Raw genomic sequence first — 24,950 nt, forward strand, 5'->3', positions numbered from 1 at the left:
AGAATGGCTGTGATGAGGAGTTCAATTGTCGCCTCTCTAAGACCTGTGCAGACAGGCAGAAAACACTAGTTCAGCAGGTTCCTAACCTTTGACAAGAAACTAGTGTTTTTTAGCATGAAGCTGCCTTGGTTTTGTGAAATGATTATTTTAAGATCTTACAAGACTTTACATTTTGTGATTAAAACCTCAAACTAAAATAAATTTTGAAGTGGGTAAAGTAGTGAGGAGGGCGTGCCTTTCTTCTCAGACATCTTCCTGAGTGTTGCTCTCTCAGTATACCGTTGTCTTGACCTCCAGAAAGAGATGTGTATTAAGAGGAGAATTTTTTTTTTAAAGGAAAGTCTGTAACTCAATTTTTGCAACTATATTTATTAAAAAAAAAGAACTCAAATTTGAAAGTTTATTATATCTTATGTTAGAAATATGGGCAAATCCTCACTTAGATATTTTTTTACTATGAAATTTTAAACACATGTTTATGCCTGAAAGGATCTGACTATTCCTTTTCTATTTTAGTTACACCTAATGAGTGGTTTCTTTGTAACACATGACTAAGCTCTGCTTCCATTAATGACAAGACTAGTTACACCGACAGGGTTCCCTTATCTGTTTCTCTTGTGAGATTGGGATCATCAGCTGGTAACTTCTTAAGGAGCAAAACCAGGACATTTAGGTATTATGTAATGTACATAGAAGGTGACACAATTGATCTAACAAGATTCAGAAGCACAGCCTCCCCCATTTTATGAACTAGTATATGCCAAGTGTCATATTTTGCTATAACCTTTGCCTAAATTGGACAAAAGATAGATTTAATGAGACAAAAGAAAAGTTATTTGCAATACACACATCAGTGCACTATATGCAGTTCTTGTGCCTTTGATGTTTATTCCCTACCACTTGTTCCTCACATTAGAGTCAGGAATATTTTTAAAAGACTGTAACCTTTTACTCACAGTAGTTTTAATAAAAATTGTCCCTGGGGGCAGCCCAGTGGCACAGCGGTTAAGTTCGCACATTCTGCTTCAGCCGCCAAGGGTTAATCGGTGCAGACCTATGCACAGCTTGTCAAGCCATGCTGTGGTAGGTGTCCCACATATAAAGTAGAGGGAGATGAGCACAAGTGTTAGCTCAGGGCCAGTTTTCCTCAGCAAAAAAGAGGAGGATTGGCAGCAGATGTTAGCTCGGGGCTAATCGTCCTCAAAAAAAAAAAAAGCTGTTCTTGAAAAAAGCTAAATAAAGACTCTGATTCTGTACATACTTTCCCCCCTTCTTTCCAAGTTTTAATAAACTAGGTCATCCTTACTACTTCTTTGTAAATATTTCATCTTTGATGTGACTCCCCACCCACTGTAGGAAATGGTCTGGTAGTGGGGGGGATTATGAGAGATGGCCCACAGCTTACGTTCAGACATTACTTAGAAAGCTTCACCTACATCAATAAGAATATGGTATCCAGATCATAGAATGTAATAATCCCATAATTCTTTGCAATGGCCATATCAAGCTGTGTTTAGTTCTGGATGCCACATTTTAAGAGGGCTCTTTTCAAACTAAAGTGTGTCCAGAGATAAGCATCAAGGGTAGTGAGCAATCTATAAATCATATCATTTTTTTAAAAAAGCACTTGAGGAAAATGGGAATGTTTAGTCTATAAAATAGAGTTTATAATGGAAATATGAGAGGTGTCACAAATATTTGAACGGGATAGAATTATTATCTGTGTTTCTAGAACAGTGCTTTTTCAAAAGATAAGTTTCAACCTATTAGTGGAATGAGAAATCAATTTCATTGGTCATTATCAACTTTATTTGCTTAATAAAATAGAATACAATAGAAAATATCAAAGTGCATCACATGAAATAATGGTTTACTTGTTCTTTTCTGGAAATTTTATTTTCATTTTCTATATGTATAGTGGGTCACAGTGGAAATGTATTCCTTGCAATGGAGCAGCTACTTATTCTGTGCCTATAATAAAAGTAGAATCCACAAACACTAAAGTAATATAAAGAAGAGATGAGGGAGTGGGAAAGGGAGCATGCGTGCTGTTAATCAAACTTAGTAGAAATTTGACCTATCTTGATTTAAGAGCCCATCTCCAAAATAAAACCAACAAAAGACCAAAAGTAGAAACTCTTTACATGAAAAGTACAGAGTGAGGAAACTGCCATTTAATATTCCAATGCTTTCTATTTAAATTAATTTTTTCTTTGTCTTTAGAATGTGTATTAGATGATGAGGAAATTGTAGACATCTTAAGAAGATCCAAAATGACTTCAAATGAAATTTCAAAACGCATCAAAGCAAGAGAAGCAACAGAAAGTGAAATTCAAGCAACACGTACAAACTATCTTCCCATTGCTACTCGAGGTGCGCTTCTCTACTTTCTAGTGGCCAGTCTTACAGAAATCAATTACACGTACCAGTTCTCCCTAGACTGGTTTCGTCAAGTTTTTGTTTCATCGGTAGTTTCCAAAAGCAAAGCACAAGAAGAACACAGTTTAAAAAGGGAAAAAATGTCTCTCAAAAACGTTCATGAAATTATAAATCCCTCAGAAGAATCCGAGTTAGACAGTGAGAAAAGTCCCTTAGAGAGGCATCTTAAAAATTCAATAGATGTGTTGACCAGAAATATTTTTAAGGTGAGACATTCTTTAATATGAATTTTGCATACTTATTTAATCTAGACAGGTTAGTGTAACAGTTATATTTTCCCCATAGGTGGTCTCTTCAGCCCTACTTAATCAACATAAACTTTGCTTCTCCTTTTGGCTTTGTACTACAATCATGCAAAATAATGCTAATGGAAATCTGATGCAGGATGACATTGGGTCCCTACCAGATGAAGAATGGAACATCTTCTTATATTCTGGCATGCTGATAAATACTAAGGGTGTAGTGCCTCAGCCTAGACTTAATAGTAAGTAAAAGTGATTGCTCTGGATTTAGTAAAACCCATTAAAAACGTGTTTCCCTGAAAAATACTTAAAGATTTCTAAGATGCTCCAAGTCAATGCTTCTATACTGATTAAACTAAAAGCAGCTTGAGGTCAAGTGTGATGTCTCATTCATCATTGTATCCCCTACACTGTTGAGCATATAACTGGTACGCAATAATTTTTGAATGAATGAATAAATAAATGACAATTGCCATGGTTATTATAATACTAAACTACAAAGCAGAATACCTAATACTAGTTATTAGGGATGCCACACAAACACACACACGTTAATTAAATACCATCATGAGTTAAACTTTGCCCCTCCTAACTAACTACAGTCACCCTCAGTTTCTTATGAAAATTCCTGGAAAATTTGAACCACAAAAACCATTCTTATCCAAAAAGAATTGGCAAAATCATTTAAGTATTGGATCTTTTCAAATGCTCCTGTGCTGTAAATTTTTTAATATATTTATTTTTTAAATTGTGGTAAAATACACATAACATAGAATTTACCATCTTAACCATTTTTAAGTGTACAGTTCAGTGGCATTAAGTAAATTCACATTGTTGTGCTGTGTTGTAATTTTAAGTCACAAAAAATATAAAGTTAAAGGTCTGACTTCTCACTGAGGAGGAAAAAGTGGTGATTTGGAGTAGCCTTTGTCAGATGTGCTGAGACTATTAGCAAAGACTAGAAGTCAGAATGAATACATGAAAAAAGTTGCTATGGAGGATACCAGACTTTTGGATAGTTTTGTCTTATTTTGTTTTTTGTTTGCTTTCACTTGTATCAAAGCCTGGTATACAGTAGATGTTTGGTAAATGACCGTTGAATCGATGAATGGTTTTATAAATTTATTAAGGTTCTTTTGCTTGCAAAAAAACCCAAACAATCACTCAATAGCTTAAACCAAAAACTATCAAAATTCTTAGAAGGATTCTGAGGTATCTCAGAAAAACCCAAGGAAAATGTGAACAACCAAGCACTAATGTGAGAAGAACTAGTGACTACTATTAACATAACTCAGCTTCTCACAGTTCTCAGACTCTGCTTCACAGGTCTAGACTCCATATTTCCAGGAGGGAGAATCTGAGTGTCACAGCCCCAGTCAGGAGTCTATTCCTGAACCACTCACCTATGACCAAGAAACAAAGTCATGCAGCAAAAGAGGCAGCCAACCCAAGAAATGTCTGCTGCATTTGGAATCACTAGAAAATCCCCAGTGTACTTTAAGAAACAACAACAAAATTTAACAGCTTCCATTTTTTTATTATACAAGCAATATGTTTACTATAAAAGCCAATAGAACCTACAGATAAGCAAAAAGAAGAAAATAAATCTTCTGTAATTCCACCATCCAGAGATAACCACTATTAATATTTTTGTTTCTTCTTCCAACTGTTGTTACTCTCTCTATATATATCTTCTGAACATATAGTCATATTCATATATGAATATTTATATGTATATTCTTTAAAAGAAAAGGTGATTTGCTGTGCTTATGCTTGCTTTTTTCAAACTGATATGTCAAAAATAGCTTTCTATGTCAATAAATGTACTTAGACTCTTTAATATCTGCACATTACAATTTTTGAACTTATCAAAATTTATTTAGTCACTGTCTTAACTTAGAGACTTAAGTGGTTCCCAGTTTTTTCTTACACTGAACAGTAAACACTATGATGAATAAAAAAGAGTCTTAACCTTTACCAGGATTCTATTTTTAATAAAATATTACAATTTTCAAAACTTAATCTCCTTTAAAAGTTACCTTTTACTTTTAGCGAGGAGAAGAGTGACATCAGCAAGATGGCAGGCTAGAAAGTTACATAATCTCCTGCCCTCACAGAGACACCAAGTTAACAACAATATACAGACCACAATATCTCTTTGAGAACTCTAGAGGCCTGTTGAGAAGCTGCAGCACCAAGGCCATTGTAAAACCAAGAAGAGAGTCCTGCAAAAGGGATAGGAAATTTTATGTTATTTGACATGCCTGTTGGTGTCATAGCACAGAGCAACCAAAAGTAGACCCCTCATAATAGGGCATCTCCCTCAGGATGGCACAAAATTATGGACCATTTATCCAACATTCTGGCTTCTCTAGGGGCTGTTCTGACTGGGAACACCAACAGGACTGACACCATAGTTTGGAAACCACTGAAAACAGGCAAGCAGCATATGAGAGCTACAGTTCCACAGACAGACACAGGGGAAGCAAGAGATAAGAAAAGGCTTGACAGGTTCTAGACCTACATCCAGGCTAATTGGTGAAGGTTCTCCCCTGAACAAAGCCAGTATGCAAAGACTGGGACAGGTGTTTGTTTTTTCAAATGCCCAATCCCCGCAAAAAATTACAAGGCATGCAAAGAAACAGAGAAATATAGCCCAATAAAAGGAACAAAATAAAACTTCAGAAACCAACCTTAAAGAACTGCAGCTCTATAATCTCCCTGATAAAGAACTTAAAATAACTGTTGTAAAGATGCTCAATAAACTAAAAAAAGAGCAAAGATAGACAACTAAATGAAATCAGGAAAACAACACATGAACAAAATAAAATATCAACAAAAAACTATTTTAAAAGAATGAAACAAATTCTGGAGTTGAAAAATACAATAATTGAACTGAAAAATTCATTAGAGGGATTTAACATCAGACTTGATCAGGCAGAAGAAAGAATCAGTGAACTTGAAGACAAGTCATTTGAAATCATTGGCTCAGAGGAGCAAAAAAAAAAATGAGGAAAAGCAAAGAGAGCCTTAGGGATTTATGGAACACTACTAAACAAACCAATGTATGCATTAGGGAATCTTAGAAAGAGAAGAGAGAGAGAAGGGGCAAGAGCTGATTTGAAAAAATAATGGCTGAAAACTTCCCAAATCTGAGGAAAGAAATGGACATGCAGATTCAAGAAGCTCAAAGAACTCCAACAAAGATAAGTCCAAAGAGAACCACACTGAGATACATGGTAATTGAACTGTGTAGAGTCAAAGACAGAGAGAATCTTGAAAGCAGCAAAAGAAAATTGATTTATCACATACAACAGAGCTACCATAAGATTATAAGGGAATTTCTTGGCAGAAACTTTGCAAGCCAGAAGGGAGTGGGATAACGTATTCAAAGTGCTGAAAGAAAAAGAACTGTCAACCAAGAACGCTATATCCAGCAAAACTATCCTTCAAAAATGAAGGGGAAATTAAGACTTTCCCAGATAAACAGAACTTGACGGAGTTCATTACCACTAGACCTGCTCAACAGTAGCTAAAGGAAGTCCTTCAAGTTGAAACAGAAAGATAATAGACAGCAACGTAAAGCCATATGAAAATAGATGCTTCTATGGTAAAAGTAAATAAATTTTCAAATATAGCAACCTATACTATTGTAATTTTGGTGCATAGAATTTAAGTGACAAAACATTTTTTAAAAACTATAAAGCTATGTTAGTAGGTATACCATATATAAAGATGTAGTTTGTGACATCAATAACAAAGTGTTGGGGGGAACTGTAAAGGAATAGAGTTTTGGGATATGATTAAAGTTAAATTCTTATCACTTTAAAATAGAATGCTATAATTTTAAGATATTTTCTGTAATTGCAATGGTAGCTGTCATGGTTAATTTTGTGTGTCAATTTGACTGGGATAAGGGATACCTAGATAGCTGGTAAAACATTGTTTCTGAGTGTGTCTGTCAGCATGTGTTCAGAAGAGATTAGCATTTGAATTGGAAATCGCTCTCACCAATGCAGATGGACATCATCCAACCCATTCAGAGCCTAACTAGAACAAAATGGCTGAAGAAGGATGAAATTTTTTCTTTGTTTGAGCTTCATCTCTCCTGCCCTCAGACATCAGCACTCCTAGTTTGCAGATCTCTGGACTCAATCCAGGACTCACACCATTGTCTCCCCTCATTCTCAGGCCTTTGGACTTAGACTGATTGACACCACTAGCTTTCCTGGTTCTCCAGCTTGCAGATGGCAGATCATGGGATTTCTCAGCCCCCATAATCATGTGAGCCAAATCCTATAATAAATCTCCTTGTATATATGTATATATATCCTACTAGTTCTGTTTTTCTGGAGAACCCTGACTAATAAAATAAAATCTATCAAATATACACAAAAGGAAACAAGAAGAGAATCAATGAATATCACTACAAAAAATCAATGAAATACAAAGGAAGGCAGTAAGATACAAAAGGAGGGACATAAAAGCTACAAGACGTACAGGAAACAATTTAAAAATGGAAATAGTGAGTTCTTCCCTATCAATAATTAAATGTAAATGGATTAAATTCCATGATCAAAAGACATAGGTTGGCTTAATGGATAAAAAAACAAGACCCAACTATGTAATCTCTACAAGAGACTCACTTTAGACTTAAGGACACGTGGGCTGAAAGTGAAAGGATGGAAAAGATATTCCAAGAAAATGGTAACCAAAAGAGAGTCGAAGTGGCTATGCTGATATCAGGAAAAATAAGTTTAAGTGAAAAACTTACAAGAGACAAAGATGGACATTATATAATGATAAAAGGGTCAATTCATCAAGAAGATATAACAATTATAAATTTTTATGCACCAAACCTCAGAGCTCCTAATTATATGAAGCAAACTTTGACAGAATTGAAGGGAGAAATAGACAGCCACACAGTAATACTGAGAGACTGCAATACCCCACTTTCAATAATGGATAGAACAACCAGACACAAGATCAGTAAGGAAATAGAGGACTTGAACAACACTATAGAGCAACTGGACCTAACTCACATACACAGAACACTCCACCCAACAACAGCAACACTCCTGATACATTCTGCTCAAGTGAACATGGAACATTCTCTGGTATAGACCACATGTTAGGCCACAAAACAAGTCTTAACAAATTCAAGAAGATTGAAATCATATAAAGCATCTTTTCTAACCACAATGGAATGAAATTAGACACCAGTAACACATGAAAAATCCAAAAATATGTGGAAATTAAACAACATACTCTTAAACAATCAGTTGGTCAAAGAAGACATCATAAGGGAAATTATAAAATATGTTGAGACATGTAAAAGTGAAAACACAGCATAACAAAACTTACGGAATACAGCAAAAGCAATACTAAGAAGTTTATAGCTATAAATACGTGCATTAAAAAGCAGATATCAAATAAACAACCTAACTCCATAGCTCAAAGAACTAGAGAAAGAAGAACAAACTAAACATAAAGCTAGCAGAAGGAAGCAAATAATAAAGATTAGAGGAGAAATAAACAAAATAGAGAATAAAAAATTTTAAAAACTCAGCAAAACTAGGAGTTGGCTTTTTGAAAAGATCAACAAATTGATAAACTCTTAGCTAGATTGAGAGAGAAGACTCAAATAACTAAAATCAGAAATGAAAGAGGGACATTAAAACTGATGCCACAGAAATACAGAGGATCATGGGAGACTACTACAATTATATATCAACAAGTTGAATTATCTAGAATAAATAGAAACATACAATCCACCAAGACTGAATCATGAAGAAATAGAAAATTTGAACAGACTTATAACAAGTAAGGAGATTGAGTCGGTAATCAAAAATCTCCCAGCAAAGAAACGTCCTGGACCAGATGCCTGCACTGAAAAATTCTACCAAACATTAAAGAAGAATAAACACAATTTCTCCTGAAACTCTTCAAAAACTTTGAAGAGGAGGGAACACTTCCAAGCTCATTCTATGAGACCAGCATTACCCTGATACCAAAGCCAGACAAAGATACTATAAGAAAACTAGAGACCAATATCCTTGATGGCTATAGGTGCAAAAATCCTCAACAAAATACAGCAAACCAAATTCAAGAGCACATTAAAAAATTTATACACCATGACCAAGTGCAATTTATTTCTGGGGTGCAAGACTTATTCAACATAAAAAAATCAATCAGTGTAATAACCACATTAACAGAACAAAGGACAAAACCACATGATCATCTTAACTGATGCAGAAAAAGCATTTGATAAGATTCAACATTCTTACATGACAAAAACACTCAAAAAGTTGGGAAGAGAAGGAAACCATCTCAACATAATAAAAGTCTTTTATGAAAAGCCCACAGCTAACATCATACTCAGTGGTGAAAAACTGAAAGCTTTTCTCTAAGACCAGGAACAAGGCAAAGATGCCTCCTGCTCTCACCACTTCTGTTTAACATGGAAATTCTAGTCAGAGCATTAGACAATAAAAAGAAAGAAAAGGCATCCAAATTGGAAAGGAAGAAGTTAAATTATCTCTGTTCACAGATGACATGATCTTATATGTAGAAAACCCTAAAAAGTCCACAAAAACACTGTTAGAACTAGTAAACAAATTCAGCAAAGTTGCAAAATACAAAACCAACATACAAAAGTCACTTGCATTTTCATACACTAACAACAAATAGTATGAAAAGGAAATTAAGAAAACAATCCCGTTTACAATAGCATCAAAAAGAATAAAATACTTAGGAATAAACCTAACCAAGGAGGTGAAAGACTTGTACACTGAAAACTACAAAACATTGCTGAAAGAAATTAAAGAAGACACAAATAAATGGAAAACATCTTATGTTCATGGATTGGCAGACTTAATATTGTTAGTATGTCCATACTAACCCAAAGCAATCTACAATTCAATGCAATCCCTGTCAAAATCACAGTTATTCAGAATTAAAAAAATTCTTTCTAAAATTCACATGGACTCTCAAGAGACTTCAAATAGCCAAAACAATTTTGAAAAAGAACAAAGATACAGGCATCTCACTTCCTGGTTTCAAGCTATATTATAAATCTACAGTGATCAAAGCAGTTTGGTACTTGCATAATGACTGACAGACCCATGGAACAGAATATAGAGCCCAGAAATTAACCCACATGTATATGGTCAAAAGATCTTGGACAAGGATTTGAAGACTACTCACTGGGGAAAGGACAGTCTCTTCAACAAATGGTGCTGGGAAAACTGGGTATCCACATGCAAAAAAAATGAAATTGGACGCTTATCTTATACCAAATACAAAAATCAACTCAAAATGGATTCAAGACCTAAACATAAGACCTAAAACTATAAAACTCCTAGAAGTAAACATAACAAAAGAACTTTGTAACATTGGATTTGACAATGATTTCTTGGACACCAGTGCATAGGCAACAAAAGCAAAAATAGACAAATGGGACTACATCACACTTAAAAACTTTTGTGCATCAAAGGACACAGTCAACAGAGTAAAAAGGCAATCTATGGAAAGGAAGAAAATATTTCAAATCATATATCTTATAAGGAGTTAACATATGGAATATATAAAGAACTCCTACAACTCAACAACAAAAAATCAAATAACCCAACTTAAAAATAGGCAACGACTTGAATAGATATTTCTTCAAAGATGTTGTACAAATCGCCAACAAGCATATGAAAAGATGTTCAGCATCACTAATCGCTAGGAAATGCAAATCAAAACCATGGTGAGATATCATCTCACACCCATTAGGATGGCTACTATCAAAAAAAAAAAAAAAAGAAAATAACAAGTGCTGTCAAGGATGTGGAGATATTGGAACCCTTGTGCACTGTTGGTGGGATTGTAAAATGGTGCAACGGTATGGAGGCTCCTCAAAAAGTTAAAAACAATCCCACATCTTACTATATATCCAAAAGCATTGAAAGCAGGGTCTCAGAAAGATATTTTCACACTTATGTTCATATCAGCACTATTCACAATAGCCACAGGTAGAAGCAACTCAAATGTCCATTGATGGATGGATGAATGGATAAATAAAATGTAGTATGTACATACAATGGAATATTATTCAACCTCCAAAAGGAAGGAAATTCTGTCACATGCTACAACGTGGATGAACCCTGAGGACATTATGCTAAGTGAAATAAGCCAGTCACAGAAAGACAAATACTGTATGATTCCACTTACATAAGGTATCTAAAGAAGTCAACTTCATAGAAACAGAAAGTAGAATGGTGATTACCAGGGGCTGGGGAGGTGGGAGGGAAGGGTTGTTTAATAGGTACAAAGTTTTAGATTTGCAGAGAAAGTTCTGGAGATCTGTTTCACAACAATATGAATATACTTAACACTACTGAACAGCACTCTTAAAATGGTTAAGATAGTAAATTTTATATGTGCTTTTACCACAATAAAAAATTACCTTTTATGTAATTAATTTTTATATAAAATGGCTTTTCCCAACAACAAATTTGTTAAGCATCTACTATTAATGAGTAACTAAAAGGTAAAAGATATAGCACTTCTTTTTTTTTCTCCAAGCTCCTCAGCAGAATTGAGCCTCTCTTGTCTACAGTAGTATCCTGCTTTTTTTTGTTTTTTAGTGAGGAAGATTGGCCCTGAGCTAACATCTGTTGCCAATCTTCCTTTTTTTTTTTCCTCCCCAAAACCCCAGTACATAGTTGTATATCCTAGTTGTAGGTCTTTCTAGTCCTTCTATGTGGGATGCCACTTCAGCATGGCTTGATGAGCGCTGGGTAGGTCCATGCCCAGGATCCAAACTGGTGAACCCTGGGCTGCCGAAGCAGAGTGTGCAAACTTAACCACCATGCCACCAGGCCAGCCCCCAGGATATATGTCTTCTAATGTGGTCATTTTTTCTTTTCTGTTAGACATATATGAAATCTATAGAAATCGACATCTTCAGTGGTTGTCAGATTCCAGGTGGAAAGAGTGCCAATATGTCAGCAGTGAACTAGAACCATTTTCTCTTCTATGCAAATCCCTTTTATCAAATGTATCACAATGGAATGCTTTTAATAATAGTGAGGATGTATATTTTCTAATGAGCATAGCTTTCTCTTCAGAAAATGCTTCATTGGAAGAAGGTAAGACATCACCAGAGGAAAGTAAGAAAGCATTCAATATTTTAATCTAGTTTAATTACATATATGTGTATGTAGATTATCAACTTATAAATGTACTTCAATATCTTATATTGTGAAAGAGTGAAGGGAGGAACATAACTGTGTTGTAAGCACATCTCGTGTTATTTAATGTAATGCTCACGACAATCTTGTGAAATGATTATTATGAACATTATTGTTGCTGGTGAGAAATTCTGATGAAAAGTCAAAAATTCAGAGAGAAGAAATATACCAAACTAGTTTCATTACACCACACTAGTTTTGAACCTTGAATCTGAAGAAGGCTACACATCCAACAGATGCATATATTTTATATAACAGACAATGCATTTTATATATTGTTTCATATAACAGATATGTGTTTTAAAAATTACGTAGGAAATATAACTTACTTTAAACATCCAGCTAGTTTTAGTACATCTTTTCCTTTTCGTTTTTCCACTTTGAACTCCCCCCCTCAATTTTCCCTGCCATTTCCACCCACATCACCCCATTCAGGATACAACCTAATTTGTTTCCTTCCACATTTTTCTCCATTTTGCTTCCAGATTTTTGCCACACTATACAATTATGTTATACAATAACACAAACATCCTTAAACATGTTTTCTTTACTTCTATTTCTATGAGATTATAGCCAGAAGTGGAATTGCTAATCAAAAGTATATTATTTTTGTGTTAATAGTTGTTGCCAGGTTACTTTTCTTAAAAGTCCTTGATAATTTATATTTCCACCAGCAATATGTAAGTGTCCCTTTTCCAAGAGGGGTATTGATTTTTTTTTAGCTTTTGCCAATCTGAGAAGTTTAAAGTACTTTAATTTGAATTTCCCCAACTACTGCCAGGTTTAAGTTCCTTCTCAGATGTTTGTTGACCATTCAGATTTGCCTATTCATGTACTTTGCCCATTTTTCTACTAGATTGTTTATCTCTTTTTTGTCCATCTGTAAGAATCTTCCTAGTGTCATAGATAATTAACTTTTTGTTTTGTTAAAGATAGTAACCTATTCATTCAAATATTTTTCGAAATCTGACATTGTTTGTTGAATTTGTTTATAGTACCTGTACCATACAATGTTTAAATGTTTATATAGTCAATTAGGTCTGTTTTTTTTTTCTTTTCTAACTTCTGGATTTTCAGTTCTGGTTAAGAAGTTCTCCTCCCCTACCATTTTCTCTCTGGGTCATTAATGTTTTATTTTGTTGTGTTTGTCACGAATCTATCTTGGATTCATCGTTTATTATATTATAAGATAAAAATGCATATGTTTTATTTAAAGAAACTCTTTACTAACCCTTTTGGTAAAGTGAAGATCTTTTTATTTTGCAAATAACCCCAAATTTACAACCGTAAATTGTAACGATTTTCATGTATCATGGGTTTTTTTTGAGATCAACAAACCTATCTTAGCTATGTTCAAAAAAGCAGTTTCTATAATCTAAGTTGTATTTGAAGTTAGACACTGAGGAAATACATAGAAATATAAGGTATTTAGAAATGATAGCCGTATCTGAGAGAGCTGGAAACAAAAACTAGAAGGCTCCCACCTTGCAAGAGAGTGTGATCCGGTAGGATGCTGTTGCAGTAGTAAGAGAGATGGTATTAAAACATATAAGGGCATAATATTCAGTTTTTCAAAAATTTGAGAATCATGTTGCATTTCCACTTGATTCTCATTTCCTTTATCTGTCACAGGTAGATTATGACTAGAAATCTCTAGCCTCTGGAATTATTAGTTTATATTCATCACAAAACATCATGTAAGCAGGGGCAGGTTATAAAGTGTTGGCTGTGGCCCTGGCTTCTCTTTTTCCCTTCAGCAGTCCATCGTCTTGTGATGGCACTGTTCATTGACCACTTCGCTACAGCCAAGAGGAACCTTAAATCTACCTGAGCGTCTGCCTCTTTTGCAATATTAAGGATCATTAGTGATGCCGCAAATCCTACAGAAATAAAGCTCTCTTTAAAGGAAGTCAGCTATGTTTAAAAAAAACTTCACAATTTTATAACAAAAATTCTCATTGTGGTATCTTTTAGTGATCCAAAGTATTTGATTGTTAATCTCAGTTTCTTTCTCTAAATTGTATCTAGCTGAACTTTTGAATGAAAATGAAGAAATTAGCAGTCCTATAAATTTTCCCTGGGAGAAACTCACTCCATTTCAAAGACTTATTTTGGTAAGAAGTGCTATGAGAAAATATTGATATTCTAAATGTTTTGAGAACTTTATCAGTAACTTAAACCCTTCAAATTTACATTTTTATGGCAAAATATATGGATTTTACAAGCTAACATTTAGTAAACAGTAATGCTAGAGGGAAGCACGTACACTCCATCTCAATGTTTCTTTTATGTGGAGGGAGTCCAATTAGAGTAAGATTCCTGGCATCTCTCTGCCCTTTATTCGCTCCTCCCTAGAGAGGAGGGAGGATGTGTGAGATGGGTAAATCTGAGAGACTAATTCAGAGTGCATGGCTCAGCCCCTTCTCCTCTGGCCCTTTTGGGATCTGCCTGCCTGCAAAAGGCATAGTTTCTGCTCTGCTTCTCAATGCCTTAAACTGTGCAGGAGCAGACCCTGGCTCTTTAGGGAGAAGCCAGCAGCTGTTCAGCGCTGCTCATGACGGACGAGTGAGTCTCTCAAATTCTAGGGCCCAGTATCAGAAGCACACACCCCTAAACCACGTCTGCCACTGTGGGCTTTCTGGTTAATAAAGGTGCTATTACGCCTGACTCCTCTGTTTCTCGGTTGCTTCAGAATCTGGCTGCAGGGGTCGGTGGGTTAGGGATGTGAATGAGTGTCATTTATGACACCCTTAAAACATCAGAAGCTTAGCATTTTACATACATCATTTCATTTAATCCTCATGGTGATCTTAGGAAGTAGGCACGATGGTTTTCCCTTTTACCGAATAGGGAGCCAAGGCTTAGAAACTGCGTGATAGAGCCAGGACTGAGACTCAGACAGCTGGACTCTAAAATCTGTGCTCCTTGCAGCAACACTGCATCATCCTTTCCCAAAGTAGATCATCCTAAATTCATCCTTCTCACCTCGAAAAATCTCCTTATTTTCACACGTGCCCTCTAGTTTTGTGAGGGGAAATCCCTGCTCTCGCTCTCCTCCCCACGCTAACTTCTGCGGACACCGGCCAGGACAGCCAGGAGCCCGTCTTCTGATTCTGCCTTAAAGTTTATTTAAAAATAAAATGGTTAGAAATTACAAGAAAAAAAACCTGCATCTGGCTTATAGACATGTTTTATTTGACCTGCAGTTTTGTTTTTTTCCCCCAACATTTCAAGTGCAATTTATCACTAAACAAATGGGTTTGAACCAAGGCGATCTTTCTTACAAACTCCAAAGTCTTCAAATAAGATAACTAAAATATCATCCTATGTACTGTAAAATAGCATTCTGTGTACACTTATATCTTAAAGTGAGTTGATTTCCTTTCTGTTTTTTCTGTTGTGGCAAAATATACATAAATTATGTCATTTTATCCTCATATTAATCCCTTTCAACCCTATTTAGGTGTAAAAATTCAGTGGCATTAAGTACATTCACAGTGCTGTGCAGTCACCACTATCCATTTCCAGAAATTTCTCATCATTCCAAACGGTAACTGTGTACCTACTAAACAGTAACTCCCCGTTCCTTCCTCACACTAGACCCTGGCAACCACCATTCCATTTTCTGTCTCTATGAATTTGACTACTCTAGGTACCTTATATGAGTGAAAGTTGCAATATTTACCTTTTTGTGTCTGGCTTATTTCACTTAGCATAATGGTTTCAAAGTTTATCCATGTTGTACCATGTGTCAGAATTTCCTTCCTTTTTAAGGCTGTATAATATTCCAGTGTGTGTGTGTGTGTGTGTGTGTGTGTGTGTGTGTGTGTGTGTACACCACATTTTGTTTATCCATTCATCTGTTCCAGGACCCATGGGTTGCTTTCACCTTTTGGCTATTGTGAATAATGCTGCTATGAACATTGGTGTACAAGTTTGTTTTTTCTTTTGTTTAGGTTTTTTTTTTCTTTTGAGCCAAAATTTGCAAATTGAGAGATTTCACATAAAAATCCAGATTTCCAGCTTTTATCCAAAAAATGAAATTAGAAGATCGGGCAATACTGAGCCCACAATCCTCAGGAGCAGTAGCTAGAGCAGAGGAGCATCTGCCCCTTTGGACCAGAGCACTGCAGTCTTCGCTGCTCCCTATTACGTCCTGACACTGAAGTTGAAATTAGTTGCCGTTAGCATCATAGTTGTCTCTTTGTTTTTCTTACACAGGAGAATTATTTTTCTTCTATCCAACATACTTCTCTAATTTATGTTCTCCACCTGGCAACTATAGACAGATTGACAGCCTACTCTACGTGTCGATTATTGACATAGTCATGACAAAACTATATTTAAGCTATAGTAACTGACAAATGCAAAATCCTGAACAATCTGTATTGCACGGCTCCATTTGTGGAAAAAAAGGAGGTAGATAGAGAGATGCTTGCATGTGCGTAAAAATATCTATAAGGAGCCACAAGAAAAAACAGTGGTTGTCTAGGAAGTAGGACCTTCATTTTTCAATTTATACCTTTTTGTATTGTTTGAATTTTATGTAGCAAGCATGTATTATCTCAAAAACAAAATTAACTGGATTTTAAAGCCCATGCTACATTACCTTCCTCCACTAAGCTCCAGGTGATTTTAGTTTATGAACTAGAAACTTGATGAGTATAGTGATTGTATTTTCCAAAGCCACAGTCAGGAGACATGATCTGATGAAGTGTTGAGTGTACATTTAAGGAAACCACGTTAGAATATTTGAAACTGGGTCTGACCTATAAGAGTCAGAAATTGAGATTGCCGCATAAGAGATTTAGAATATATTAGAAGATTCACCCTGGAGAAGGATAACATCATGGAGCTGCATGAGGGCAAGGACTTTGTCTAGTTTATTCACCTCTCTCCATTGCTGTAACTTGTTGGACAGAAAAGAAGGAAAGAAAGATGATGAGGAGGGGATATGGACATGAGAAAAATTTCACAACTATTTGTAGCTGCTCAGAAAAGAGCTAGTAAAATTGAATTCAATAGATCTCCATTTCTTTGATCTTCCCTTTCTCTCCCACCCCTCAAAATAAAAAGAGAAAAAGTCCTTGGATTAAAAATTACAGCAGTGGAGACATTTAATAAATGCTTGATTGAACAATAAAGTAAAGGAGGAGCTAGCAGCATGATGGTGACAAAGGATCATGATCACGTTTGGGAGCACAGATTCTCAGCAGTGATGGTGTCAGGGGACCTCACCTAATCTCTCATTTCACTTGGCTGGTTCTAACACTTTCATTAATTGGATGTACTGGGTGAACTCTGGTGCTAGACCCCAGAGTCTTTGTGTGCTGCCAATTTTCATTTTTTAAAAATAAATGATGCATGTAATTAAAACAAAAATTTAAGATTAATTTTTCCAAAAAGTAAAACAAAAAAGCAGAATTTGACATAGTGATTTAACATATTATGTTAAACATGTAAAATAACCAATATTTGACAGTTCTTAACCTGTAAAAATGGCAATTTCCCATGGTTCAACCTAGTACATCTGCACAGATCCACAGACACATACAGTTTTGGCTTTGCCTTAATGATGGAGTCTCTGATGCTGAAATGCTCAGGACAGAATTCATGATCACTCTATAAAGAAATAGCACATAAGTGATTTGTATAAAACAGTTTTCAAGTAAAAGGTCTTTCTTCTGAAATTTGCAATGATTTCCAGTAGGTTCTGAACCTCTACTTACTTTGTTTATACTGTTTTCCAGCATCTTTTAGTACCTCTAGAGTTCTTTTCAGATATGTACTCAGTTTGCTTAAACCCACAAGTATCGTGCTATTCATTTTCGTTTTATTAATGGAGGAGTTAGTACTCATCCAGTTGTGCTATCCTAAGTTTTCATCTCCCAAACACCATGGGGTTTTCTTGCTCTAGACATGTACAACACAACAGGAAGAAATCCAGGGGAAAGATCTCTTTCTGCAGAATCGGGGACCATTTGGATTTTTACATCCAAAGCGAGATCCCAGAATGTGAAAGAGATGGAGGCACAAGCGGCCCTCGCATCCAGGAAGGGCCATATTAGGGTCAAGAGCAGTGGCGGCAGTTTCCCCCCCACACGTAGGCCGTCTCCCATTAAACTCTCCAAACACAAGGAACGCCCTCCAACTCTGACACCCTAAATAAGGAATATTTCTCAGTTTTGCTTCATTTTCCCATAGGGAATAGTCCCTTGATTGGTTTTTAAAGTTACCTTAACTGTCATATTTTTTTTTTAGATAAAAATTCTCAGGCCAGAATGTTTAAAGAATTCAGTGAGAAAGTTTACAGCTGAAAAAATGGGAAGTGAATATATTTGCAGAACCGGAGTTAATTTGAGAGAATTGTATAAAGAATCCTGTGCCAGAACTCCACTGATGCTTGTGCACTCCAATGGTGAGCTACTCGTCAACAGTTAAGATGACAGTACGATATTTGTCAAAAGATGTAGAGAAGTGGGTTCTGTGTCAGGTGTTTCTATGTTTAAAATGTTTCCCTAGTCTTATTTAAATATTTTGAGAAGGGGAGTGATTAAAAGTTTAAAGTATATTGGAGCAGGCCCCGTGGCGCAGCAGTTAAATTTGCGCACTCAGCTTCTGTGGCCCAGGGTTCGCCGTTTCAGATCCTGGGCACAGACCTGTGCACCACTTGGCACACCATGCTGTGGCAGGCATCCCCCGTATAAAGTAGAGGAAGATGGGCACAGATGTTAGCTCAGGGCCAATCCTCCTCAAAAAGAGAAAAGTTTAAACTATATTAAGAATGAATCTTTCTAAAACTATAAAAGAACAAAGAGGAAAAATGTTTCCCAGATTCACAAATATGCAAAAATTTATCCGTGCTAGTTTTCTGCGCAGAAAATACCTCTCAAACATGTATTATTGATCTGAAAGTTGGGATAGCCCTTGTGTTTATTAACTGTTTTAATTAACATTGATTCCTGAAAATATATATATATATATATATATATATTATAAAATAAACTATCAAAATTTGGTCGTGCTGATCCAGGCCTTGTATTCCTCAAAACTCCAAATTTTTCTTTTCCTTTTTCTTATCTTTGCTTTACAGACCCTAAGTAAAATATTTTCTCCAAGGCAAAATATTTTCTTCATTTATCTTCTGTTCTTCATCGTCTCCAAATCAAATATGTCTTTAGAATTTACCATTTTCAAACTTTGATTCTATTAGGCAAAATCCTTGTTCAAAATGCCTCCACGTGGAGACTTTCTCATGGGAACTTTTGCTTGTAACACAGCTGGCTATATGCCTGACACACTCACAATAGGTACTGGCCATCTCTCGAAGACTCAGCCAGGATGGCAGCTAGGGCTCTATGCATCACATCTGTGTTCTAAACAACGCAATGGAAGAAAGGAACGATTACACAAGTTAACCAACTTTGCTGCCCAAGCCTATTCACAAGACTTCGATGCCCATACCTGGCTGCAGGAGAGGCTAAAAATGAAGTATTTTAGCTGGGTACATGGCCATCTCAAGTAACACTGGGGTTCAGCTACACAGGAGGAAAGGACAAGTAGACATTGGGGTAGATAATCAGCAGTTGCTGCTACAGGTAGATATTATCATCCCCATATGTTAAAAAACCTAGGTCACCTGGTAGGGAGGTGGCAGAGCCAAAATTTGAACTCTGGGTTCTAATTTGGAAGACTGTAGTTTTTCCACTGTGTCTACACCTTCTCCCACCACCACTCAATAAATGCTAGATTGTATTTTTTAAGAAGGAATTAAATGAGTTTACAATTGTATGTCTCTCTCCACATTGCCATACAGGGATTGACCTCACAAATACCCTCCTGAAATTTGCACAGGAGCTAAAAGGAACAACACGTCATGTGGCCATGATTTCTTTGGGTCATGGCCAGGCGGCTAAAGCAGAGGACCTCATTGTTAAGGCCCTAACCAAAACAGAACGATGGGTCTTCCTCCAGAACTGCCATCTGGCAGCATCGTTTATGCCAAGGCTCTGCACTATTGTAGAATCGTAAGAATTTTACACTTATTGTAAGGGGTCAGATTAATTATCCAAACAATGAAGTAGAACTGGAAATAGCAATGTATACTGTACTTAAATAATGATAAAATAATGTGTCAGGCCTTTTAGAGGAAACTTAAGCTATCTTATTTGGATTCTCTTTTCTCTAAGAACTTGAAGACTATGAAAAGAATGTATGAGTTCTTATTAGACAAAAAGGCCTCTTTAGTTTTTACTTTCCATCTTGTTTACCACTTTCTCTCTCCTCCTCAAACTCTCACTCTCAGTAGATACACATGCAAACTACACACACATACAGATGGATAGGTCTATGACCTAGTTTTTAACACAGTCACACATCCCTTAACAACGGGGATATGTTCTGAGAAATGCACTGTTCGGCAATTTCCTTGTCATGTGATCATCATAGAGTGTACTTACACAAACCTAGGTGGTAGAGCCTACCACACACCTAGGCTATATAGTACTAATCTTATGGGGCCGTGGTCGTATATGCGGTCCATCGTTGACAGAAACGTCATTATGTGACATGTGACTGTATTCTCTATGATTCCAAACAGCTGAATATAATACCTCACACCCAGACTTTCAGTGATGATTGAACTTTCTCTAGCTCAACCCACTTTTCTCGGCTGTATCTCCCAAAATGCTTGCTCACTCAGGCAGAAGTTTCCAGAGGTTTAACCTTCTTGTTTTCATTGGAGGTATTTGGAAGTTGCTATAACTTTGAGTGAAGAATTCGCAATGTTTTAACCAATTGCACTATAATTTTTTCTCCAGCCTTGCATTTCTGTCTGTTTTACTGTGTATGGCCGATATTATACTATAAAGTGTGCTTAGATGAGGGTCTCTCTTCTTCCTGCTTTTATGTTGTGAGCATCTGCAAGGAGACTAGAACACCAAAATGCAACTGCCTGATTAAATTACTGAAAACTTCGCTAATATCAGTTATTCTGTTCTCAGACTGTTTTTCTTCTAGCAGTTTAAAACCTATTTGCTAATTTCTTTTTCACATTCATCACTTAAGAGAGTCAGAAAAAGAAAATTACTAAGTTATATGCTTTCAATAGATGTAAACTTTTGAAGATGACACAATATTATCTACCAGGTCTTTCATTCATGATTCACCTAAAAAATATTTATAGGGCACCTATTATTTGCCAAAAATCATTCTAGAGACAAGGACACAGCCTGGACTAGACAGACATTGTATCAGCCTTCAAAAAGTGTATTAAGGGGGCTGGCTGGGTGGTGTAGTGGTTAAGTTCGCACATTCCACTTCAGTGACCCAGGATTCATGGATTCGGATCCCAGGCATGGACCTACACACCTCTCATCAAGCCGTGCTTTGGTGGTGTCCCACCTGCAAAATAGAAGATTGGCACAGATGTTAGCTCAGGGCAAATCTTCCTCACCAAAAAAAAAGAAAGTGTATTAAGATAGAAACAGTAGAATGGTAGATAACAATGTATCATTTTAAAAAGGAAATTAGAGAAATGTTCTTCAGAACAGAATTTCAAAATCTCAGTAAGAGTAATTAATGATATATAAAATACATTCTATATAATCAGTGTATGATTAAGAGAAATTCATACTTCTTTATCAAATCAAGCCTTTAAAGCTTGACTGTCACCCTATCATAATTCCTTCTAAATTAATTAAATGATGTTCTACTATAAGGAAGAGCTTTTCCTTCTCTATTTATTTATCCATTTGTTTATTTATATCACTATGGACTCATAGATTCCTATTTTAGTGAATGGATTATAATATGTTCTATCATCATTTATTTTGATGTTCAACTGTCCCAGATTTGACCAGTGGAACTCTTCGTTTTATTCTTAATTTATAATTTGCTTCCAGATTTTTTACAATGAGTATATATCACTTTTATACTTAAGGGAGGGAAAACTACTTTTTTTAAATGGGAATTAATGGGTCTTGTGCAAATTCTTGGGCAACATGAAAGTTCTTACAGTAGTCTAATAAGACTTTTGATTATTAAAATGATTTCTAAGGTCACTTTAAACATTGAAATACTATGATTCTTAGAACATGTTGGTTTGGTTTAAACTTTTCACATTAAAATACTTATAAATTTTGTATTTTTCAGATTTAGTAGTCCAGATGTGAAAATAGACCCTGAGTTTAGGCTCTGGTTAAGCTCAAAATCAGACAGTTCTTTCCCAGTTCCTATTGTTCAAAAGAGTTTCAAGGTAAGAACAAAGAATAACAGATTTTAATATTGACTGAGGAACACTGAATGTAAGTCATCTTGCATTCATAGCTCTGAATTAATTGGAGATTGCTAATTTTAGTATGTTAAATTTCTGCTCTGTGCTCAGCCCTATCCTGTGGACCAGGAAGGATGCTAAAGGAGTAGACAAGATCACTGCTTTCAAATGGTTCACAGTTTAGACGTTTGTTTTCTCAAACAAGGATGCTTAGGCTCCCAACTGTTATAAAACAGAATGTAGAATTTGTGTCCTTTCCTTGCCCTTTGCTTCTGTAGCTTTTTCTGTCTCTGCTCCCCCTACCCATTTCACAGTTCATTATTAATTCTCTGGAAACGGTCTGGCAGAAAGCAGGTGGAAACTATTGACTAAAATGTCCTAATTAAGGATTACCTGTGACTTCTCATCTTCACCATTGGGTCTGAACAAATACTAAGACTTGGTCAATCCTGTTAAACAAGTGTCCAGCTGACCAAAAGATGGAGTCCTAATAGCAAAGAAAACTAACCACTGGCACAGGCAGAATGCCGTGCCCAGACGTGAAAGCACATGCCCATCCAACTTCCACAGAATCAGGGTGACGACAGAGCAAATCAGGTGGATGGGGCACGTTCCTGATTGGATGGAGTCCCAATCCAGTTTGAGAATAAACCCGATTGACTCCTGGGAACAAACTTCTCCCTGTCACACAGCTCCCCAGCTCTTCCCAGTCTCCTGTGCAGATTTACCAAGCTGACAGTTCTGGATCACTTCCCAACAATCCTGCTCCTGGAGAAAACAGAACGTGGATTGGAGAAATCCACAGCTCTTAGCCTGAGGCTCAAAATACTCCATTTACCTCCTGGAGCAGATTATGATCTCAAACAGCCTTTTATCTTTGGCAGGAGTGGGGACTTGGGAGGGGGAGGTGCTGGGGGCAGGGGAGTGAAGGGTGACAGGGAGGGACAGAGACAGAGCTTCAAGGAACATTTCATCTTAAGTAGGTCCATTGCTCTAAGTCTCCATCAGTGTAAGCATTTTTTAACGTCGTTCTAATTAGTACATACATAAAACTTTATGAGATTTTTCATATATCATTATCTACACAGATAGAGATGATAATTTTCTTAATATGTAAATAAGAGCAACTACAAATAATTAAGAAAAGCACTAACACCCCATAAGAAAAATGGGCTAAGGACACAAAAGGTCAATAAACATATGAAAAAATAAAAATTCAGCCTCTAGCTATCAGAAAAATGCAAATCAAAACAATGAGATACCTTTGATAGTCCATCAAATTGGTGAAGATTAAATATTATGTTATAATTAGTGATGTTAAGGGTACAGTGAAATAACTACTCTCACATATTGCTGATAAAGTAATATTAGAAAGATATTAATGCAGAAAGGAAGGTAATTTTGCAATATAGAGAGATTCTTTTAAAGTTTCATACAATTTAATTAAGTGACCCACTTCTAGGAAAAAGCCAAAGAAATTATGGTATATTTATATAATGAAATAGGATGCTGCTACTATAAATCAAATTCTAAAGGAATATTTAATGATTTGAGAACATGAAATGACTACGGTAAAAAGCAGAATGCAAAGCAGAACGAATAATGTGATAAATTTTATAAAAGAAAACAAAAAGAAGAAAAACATTATATAGAATGAAATATAACCAAATATTATGTGTAGTTATGTCTAGGTGACATGTTATTATTTATTTTTAAAGATTTCAAAAATATTTTATAATATATTTGTTAATATTTTTGTTTCATATTTTTTATTTTTGTTTTTCTAAAATTCTTACAAGAAGTATGTATTAATTATATAATAAGAAAGATATTTTAACAGTATATGTCCAAGTTCTTACTTCAAGGAGCTCACAGACTAGTGGAGGAATGAGAACTGTAAACAAGAGTTTCCTTTACACGATACCATGTGGTCAGTAGGATGACAGAGGGAGACAGGCAGGAGAGTCTTCATCAAGGAGGGGACATTTGCACAGACTTGAAAGATGACAGGGAAATAGACAAAATAATGCACTCAAGGGTATCACAGAGCTCTCATAGGTTGGCTACAGCATTTTTTATGCTCAACTAAGCACAAGTTAATATTAAAAACAGGATTTTGCAATATTGTCAAAATATTGACCATTGTTGAAGGTGAGTGGTGGGTACATGGAGTTAATTATGACTCTCTTTGCTTTGGAGTATATTAGAAAACATTTTTTGAATAAAAGGCAAACCACTCCCCCGCAAAAAAATCGGTTCAGATTTTTAACAGAATCAATTGCCAGAGTGAGTAAATCACTTCCTTACAAATATGACCCAAACATTATCATCCCACATTAAAAAAAAAAATGGACAGAAAGAGAAGGGAAAGGAAAACCACGAACATGGCATGAACTTGCTTTTGAAATTAAAAAAATAAAGTTTCATTCTAGATGTTAGCAACTTTCTTCCCAAGGCAATACTGATTATACACACACATTTTCTCTCTCCCTATCTCTCTCCCTCACGCTCTGTCTCCCTTTCTGTCTCTCGTCCCCTTCAGAGAGAGTTCCTTCCGGGGGCAGACACATGTCTGCTTCTAGAGACATGAGCAGGAGTTCTCAGAAAAGTCAGTCGTAACAATCAGGAACAATGCTCTGTGATGTTTTCTCATTTCTGCACAGCCAGGGGTCTCTGAGCACAGATTGTGGGGAACCTGCATTACAGGACATTTGAAAGGTAAACACACCTTGCAAGATAGAGGATATCTCCTCTCGAGCA

At 35.9% G+C, this 24,950-nt stretch overlaps 1 protein-coding gene across 1 annotated transcript in view; it reads left to right on the plus strand.

Moving 5' to 3' along the window:
* Nucleotides 1-24,950, plus strand: part of DNAH14 (dynein axonemal heavy chain 14) — a 396,896-nt gene that overhangs the window by 334,038 nt on the left and 37,908 nt on the right. The window contains exons 69-75 of the mRNA XM_070501636.1: nucleotides 2,224-2,645; nucleotides 2,725-2,923; nucleotides 11,600-11,836; nucleotides 13,946-14,031; nucleotides 18,179-18,335; nucleotides 19,734-19,944; nucleotides 22,070-22,172. Of these exons, the coding sequence (XP_070357737.1) occupies nucleotides 2,224-2,645; nucleotides 2,725-2,923; nucleotides 11,600-11,836; nucleotides 13,946-14,031; nucleotides 18,179-18,335; nucleotides 19,734-19,944; nucleotides 22,070-22,172 (1,415 nt within the window). The remainder of the gene's footprint in view (nucleotides 1-2,223; nucleotides 2,646-2,724; nucleotides 2,924-11,599; nucleotides 11,837-13,945; nucleotides 14,032-18,178; nucleotides 18,336-19,733; nucleotides 19,945-22,069; nucleotides 22,173-24,950) is intronic.

Source organism: Equus asinus, chromosome 30 (assembly GCF_041296235.1).
Source record: "Equus asinus isolate D_3611 breed Donkey chromosome 30, EquAss-T2T_v2, whole genome shotgun sequence".
Classification (NCBI taxonomy): domain Eukaryota; kingdom Metazoa; phylum Chordata; class Mammalia; order Perissodactyla; family Equidae; genus Equus; species Equus asinus.